At 40.7% G+C, this 6,761-nt stretch overlaps 1 protein-coding gene across 1 annotated transcript; it reads right to left on the minus strand.

Moving 5' to 3' along the window:
• Positions 1–848: 848 nt before the first annotated feature.
• ATOH7 (atonal bHLH transcription factor 7) lies at positions 849–2,956 on the minus strand. The gene has a single exon (XM_059395827.1). The coding sequence runs from the start codon at positions 2,085–2,087 to the stop codon at positions 1,629–1,631; it is 459 nt and encodes a 152-aa protein (XP_059251810.1). The 5' UTR covers positions 2,088–2,956; the 3' UTR covers positions 849–1,628.
• Positions 2,957–6,761: the final 3,805 nt, after the last annotated feature.

Consider the following 6,761-nt stretch of genomic DNA (forward strand, 5'->3'; position numbering starts at 1 on the left):
GCCTAAACATTTTACCCTCTAATTTGCAGTGAGGAAGCAAAGTCCCGAGCCCTCCTCAGTTTCTTATTAACAGATATCAGAAGGAAAGAGAAATTCAGCAATTGTTTCTCCAAGCTTTCTAGGGATTCACTTGCGATTTTGTAAGTTTAAGTTTATGCCCCGGGGAAGATACTTTCATTCCTTATATACCAAATGGATTTTGCTAATTAGGGTTAACTAAGAAAGTAAAAATTCTACGGAGACTTTCTATAGAAATAATATAAATTGCAAGTAGGTGGCTGCATCTGATGTTAGGTGTTGGAATCCATAGTATGTTTGGGGGATATCATTGCTGTTTCTGTTAACTTGTGAAAAATGCCAAATGCACACATAACTTAGAGTCCTGCTTTTTCTAATTATTATTTCTAATTGCTATTTCTAATAATGCATGTAGTGTTATTGATCACCAAGTCACTGTTTACATTAAGGGTTTGGTTTACGCATCCAGTGGTTAAGCAAATTTATGAAAGTAATTCAAACAAATACCATGCATATTACTTTGCTCTAATCTTGATTAGCCTTGATGGCAGTGATGCCCCTTTTGCTTGCTTGTACTGATTAAAAGGAAATAACTTACAAAAGCAACATTTTAAAATTTCTCAGTGTTAGTTATATTTATATATGTAATATTAACATATATGTATTCCTATATAGGAACAAACATATATTTGGGTACTTGTAAGGAATTAGTAGTAATTGGCCTCAATAAAATATTGAGGAATTGTATATCTACTTAATAGCTAAATGTTATTTAGATTAATTTAACCTTTAAAAAAAAACATGAAAAATAATACATCTATAGTTCCAAGTTACAGAGAAAGCCTTCAGTTTAATTATTGTATTCTCATCAGCTTGCCTTTTTTAGTATTAGAAAAGAGCACATCTGCCAATTGGTGCAATTAGATTTAAACATTTCACATCTTCACTCAGGGAAGCACTCAATATCTTCGCCCCCAATAGGCCTTTATTGCCATCAGGAAACTAGCAGGGCACTTAGCATAAAAAACAAGCTCACATTTTTATTTCTATATTACAAAATCTATATTTTAATAATTACATTTAAAAATACAGAGCACTCACGCCAGGTACTCTAGCAAAAAAAAAAAAAAAAAGTATGACTACTTCATGCATACACACACAATGCAGTAAGCATAAATGTATTTACACGACGGGTAGGTAGCTGTCTTAAGCATACACACGTAATGAATACTGTAACTTCACCCGAACACGTCAAACTTACAAAGTTTAAGAAAGTGATTGTTTCTCTGAGGACTAACACTGCAGTATAGCCTAATCCTATTTTTTCTTAAGATTGTTTTCCCTTAAAGTCGTCCCCCAAAAGGGAGAGGGGGCATTATTTTCACAGGAATCAAAACCACTCACAAGTTCCATCAATGTAGTCTACAAAATACTAATAAGGAGGAAGAGAAAGGCAATAAAATCGTGTCCATAAAACCAGTGACGCGAATAAAAGTGACCTGAAAGTTTGCTATTTTAATCTAAGAACGCATCCTTGGCCACCTCCTGGGGAAAGGGCTACGGTTCTGGAGCTCGATCTCTGGGCATCTCCCCCTGGCAGGGGGCGCGCCCTAACTGGCCATCTGGAAGGGCTCCGGCTGGAAGCCGAAGAGCCTCTGGCCGTAGGGCTCGCCCTCACCCGGCAGCTTCGCGCTCGCAAACGGAAGGTAGTGGTCGCGGCCAAAGTGCTCACAGTGGAGACTGACCCAGTCCCGCTCCGAGCCGAATCGCTCGGCCTCGGCCAGGATACGGGTCAGCGCCATGATGTAGCTCAGTGCCATCTGCAGGGTCTCGTACTTAGACAGCTTTTTATCCTGGCCCCACTGGGGCACCACCCTACGCAGGCGGTCGAACGCGGTGTTGAGCCCCTGCATTCGCCGGCGCTCGCGCGCGTTGGCCGCCAGGCGCCTGCGCGCCGCGCTCTCCAGCCGCCCAGCCCCGGCGCACGCACCCGCGCACTCGGCGCCGCCTGCGCACGCGGGCGCGGCGCGCGTTCCCGCCGCGGGGTTGCTGGGCTTGCAGGACTTCATCCCAGGCCGGAAGGAGGGCGGCTCTGAGCTCGCTCGCCCGCTCAGGACCTGCGCGCGAGCGGGTCTGTGGAGCCGCTCCGCAACGTGGCTCTTCTGAGCGAGTAAGTCATACACGAAGCGACTCGCGTGGAATCAGAGTTTACAGTGGGGAGTACGGGACCCCGCCTTCCGTCCTACTGGATAACCAGACTGCTGTCTCTTCACTTGCTCAAATTTAGGGGAAACTGAGGTGCTGAAGAGAAAGTCATTTTCCCAACGTGAGGTTGGAAAAGAGAAGGGAACCTTCTTGCTGCAGAGTGTGGTGTGGCTGGTTTGGGGAAGATCTTTCAAGTCCTCTGGGAAAGCCCGAGACTTCTTTTTCAGGAAGACGAAATCTTTTGCAGATGCTCAGGGAGAGAAGGAGCGCTTTTTCCGCAGTAGCTGTCGGAGAGTGCTGGATGAAGCTTTGAAGGAGGAGAATTTATAGCAGAGGGCTGAGGGAGGGAACAGGTGGTGGCAGGTGGGCGGGCGTCCCTCAGCTTCCATCTCAGCACCTTCCTACCCTGGGAACTGCAGGGGGGGAAGGGGGACGACGCACAGCAAAATCCTGACATTACAGCCTTCGTCTGTTGAAGTTTCTCCAAAGCTATGTCGAACAGTAACACACCATCTGGAGTGGCCTGGCTGTCCCCAAAAGAATAACAGGGTGGGGGTGGGGAAAGAGCTTGGTCCATCTTTTCCCATATCAAGTAGCCGCTTATGTATCAAAAACGTAACCGAGGTTTTACATTTATTAGACATTGTTTGTGTGAACATGTTGGTCTTGGAATTAAGAGATACGTTAGAAGTTTAAGGAGAGTTAGCTTTGTCAAGATGTATGACATTTTTGGTTAATGCCGATCTGATATACTGACATTTTTATCTTAGCTATTAAGGAAGTTGGGACAAATTAGTAGGTCCTAATATTACAGACCTGAAATTCTACTGTCCAAATAATTTGGCTGTTTTCTGCAGAATAATTTATTGTAACATATTAAAAGATATTAATGGTATATCAAAAATATTCTAGCTACATAGTTGGATTGCATGAGTTTGGATACTTTGGATACTCAAAATTTATACTCTGTTTCCCCTGATAAAGGTTCATAAATGTTTTGGGAACATATATCGAGATGATAATTATTTAATTTGACATTTAAATCTAATAAAACTAATCATAATGTGCATATATGTGCAAAATGGAAACAGCTAAGTAATTTGTGAGATTTTTAAAAATAATTCCTAATGGAAGTTTTTTTTCCCCCATCTCATAAAGCCATAAATATTTCATACTACGTGGATGTTTCAGTTGTATCAGCTGTCCTCAGGAACAATAACGAAGCACCATTTCCACTATTGATAATGATATGATTTATACAGAGAACCCGTTAATTTGATTCTCTCATCAAAGCTTTTTTCTAGCTCTTAAGGAAAAGGCAAAGAAACCAGCTCCAAATAGATTCAAGCCAGGATCATTTCTGGATTCTTCAGGAATACCAAGTACATTCTTTCTTCTTTTGAAATATGAATGATGGCAGCATTATTCTCAGATATTTTTGTTTAATTCAGTTTTCAACAAACTCTAACAAAGCAGGAGTCTTTTACCTATAACTTTCTTCCCCCACTGTAGCCTCAGACTGAAACCCCATTGTGAATGTCCTGATTCCCCAAGTCCAGTCTTCCCATAAATAGTTGATTAATCCCAGCTGAAGCAATGACAGTGAAATGAAGTTGAGTAGCAGGAAGACAATAGGATGCAATTGAACTTTAATGATCTCCAGCGTGACAGATGTTGAACACAGACTTTTGCACAGAGCCACTCAGCTCTGTTACTCTGAGTCCTAATAGTCTTGGTCAGGAATGGTAATTCTATGACAGGAAAGACCACAGTATTTCATCATCAAAATGTCAAATATATTTTTTGAATTCTTATGGAAATCTGCTTTATTAATCCTATTATTTGTCATGTTCACATATCTCATCCCTTTCCCCAAGAAGTCTCCTCTGTGACACTCTTGGGAATGTTGCCTCACAAAACATACTGTGTGCTTCTTCTGGACTCTACTGATCAAAGTGCTAATAAGGTGTGATTTTGCAGGCCATGTATTCATGTTTGGAGAGATTATAGCCTGTGTACTAAGAAAAGCAAAAGCACAACTTTTCCAAAAAGGAAAAATAGCAGTATGCATACAGCACATAAGAACATAAACTACCAGATATCTATGACATGAATTGATCTAAGATACAGATACATAGAGAACATTGCTATAATAAAGGGCCTTAGGAGTATACAGTATGTAAAGTAAGACATTTCCTAAATGTATTCTGAAGGACAATTTATTAGTACTACAGAGAGGCCTTAGGGGAAAAGGATTTCATTGTCAAGCAAGTTTGGAAAACATATTTGCTATCTCCTGCTTGGAGAGACATGAAGCAAAATTAGTATAGTAAAGTTTCTGAGAAGTCCTAAGATAAAGAAATCTCCTGACTCCAGCATTTCTTAGACCTTTTTGAACACAGACCTTTTTTTCCTAGAAAAGCCTGTTCACAAAGATCCTTGGAATACACTTTTCAAACCTGCTCTAGTACCTCCCATTTATTTTATAGAAGAGAAGGTGTGTCATAGAAGCTAAACAGTATGCTCAGAGGTATTGAGCAACTTTATGACTGTATTAAAATATCCTGTGTCCTTTGATTTTAGAGGGTTTCAAATTATACGATCACTTAATATGAGCCACTCAGTTTATGGTAGGCAACTGAGATCCACCAGTGACTTCCCAAAGTCAGACAAGTCACTAGTGAAGGTTTCAGAAATAAAGTTAAAAATTGTGTACTTAAAGGACAGTGTTACTTATTTTATAACTCTAATGTCTAGCAGAGCACTTAGACATTGAAGGTTAATACACAAACTGAATGGCTAAAAAAATAAATTAGGTAAATGAGAGATAGATGCTACAGAATGAGTGCATTCCTAGTGAATAACCCATATGAATGATTTGCATTCCTTCACCTCATAAAGAACATACACATTAGCTCCACATTTTGAATGCAAAATTAATTCTTACCAGAAAATAGCACCATTTGAGCCAGAAGAACATGCATCTCAGAAATTCCCACTTTGTTTCTGTACTGAAGGTATGATCTTACCAAGGGAACTGGCAGTTACTTTATATCTCAGGGTTGGCCAGAAATCAAAACTAACAGATGGAGATGGGAGGAGAGGGAGACATAGAAGGAGTTTACACCTGTAGGAGTAGAAAAATGGGAGCAATATTATTTTAAAGATAGTTGACAAGGATGCAGAGGTTCCCATCCCAGGCCCCAGAAGTGATCACTCATCTCCAGAAGGTATGGGCTTACCACAGTGCCCCAGGTGATTCTCCAACCCCCATCGCTTCACACACTGCTTGAAAATTCTGATTTGACAGTCTGATTTAGTTTCTCCTCACCATGAGCGAGACTGACTTGCATGGTTTAGACTCTGCATTCACTCTTCTCCATAGTGGATCTTAGCCTCCTCTGAGAGGAGGAGGAGGATCTTAGCCTTCTCCTCTGGGTTAAGCACCATCTTTGGAGTCAGTTTTGAGTCCTGTATCTCCTGTCAGCTAGCCGTGTGCCCTTACACAGATCACTTCTATTTTTCCATCTGCAAAGTGGAATCATAATACCTACCTCAAAGGGCAGTAGAGAGCATTAGATGAGACTGTAGCTATAAAGAACCTGCCTGGTCCCTAAGGAAGTCACTCTTTAAATGACAACTAATACTTCATGTTGTGAGTAGATTTTACAAATGATAATGAAAATGAACTTAATGAATCATTGTTTGAATCTTTTATACATAAAGCTACAGTTAGTCATGATGTGAATCCCAGCTGTGCAATCTTAGGCAACTTACTTAACTTCTCTATGCCTCTTAACTTTAATCTGTTAAAGAGAGGGATAATAATAGAACCAATTTACAGATTTGGTATGAGGATTAGATAGTTAATCTTTGTAAACACTTAGGTATGTGTTTGGCATACAGTTAAATGTGGTACAGGTGCTTATTTGGGTACATAAAATGACCTTTGGCGATTGTTCAAGATGTAGATTAGCCTCCCTTCCTTTCTGCTCATTTTTGCTTTATTTTCCTTCTCTTCCATAGGGGCAGGAACAGAGAGAGAGGAGTAAATTGAAAGGAGTTCCTTTTCCCTTTTGCTGCTCAGGGACTTACTGGCTAGTAAATTTGGGGATTGTATTATAGTTTAAGGTTCAATTTTGTAGTTACAGACACATATTTTAAAGTGTTAATTTTCAGGGGATGCTCTATTTTTCCAGTGCCTGGAATATTTGCATTCACCATCCAGGGCCTTCCCTTCCTGGTACTGAGGTCTTTTTGAGAAGACAAATCAGTTATGATTTCTTTTCATGAGTCTAGAAGCAGAACAAAGGGAATCAATCCAAGGGATGGGTTGCACTGTTCTATGGTAAATTTGGACCAGAAGCTATGTTTTTCAGAATGCCCTTCCCTGTGTCATTCTGGATTTGAGGTGGGCCAAAGGAAGTTACCTGAGCTTTGGGAAGCAGAAGTGAAGTCAACATGTTCTGAACATTATTGCAGGCTAGAGGCCATGGAAAACAGACATAAGGGTGCACCTAAATTCCCGTTTGTTCTTG

This window comes from Mustela nigripes, chromosome 4 (assembly GCF_022355385.1).
Source record: "Mustela nigripes isolate SB6536 chromosome 4, MUSNIG.SB6536, whole genome shotgun sequence".
Classification (NCBI taxonomy): Eukaryota; Metazoa; Chordata; class Mammalia; order Carnivora; family Mustelidae; genus Mustela; species Mustela nigripes.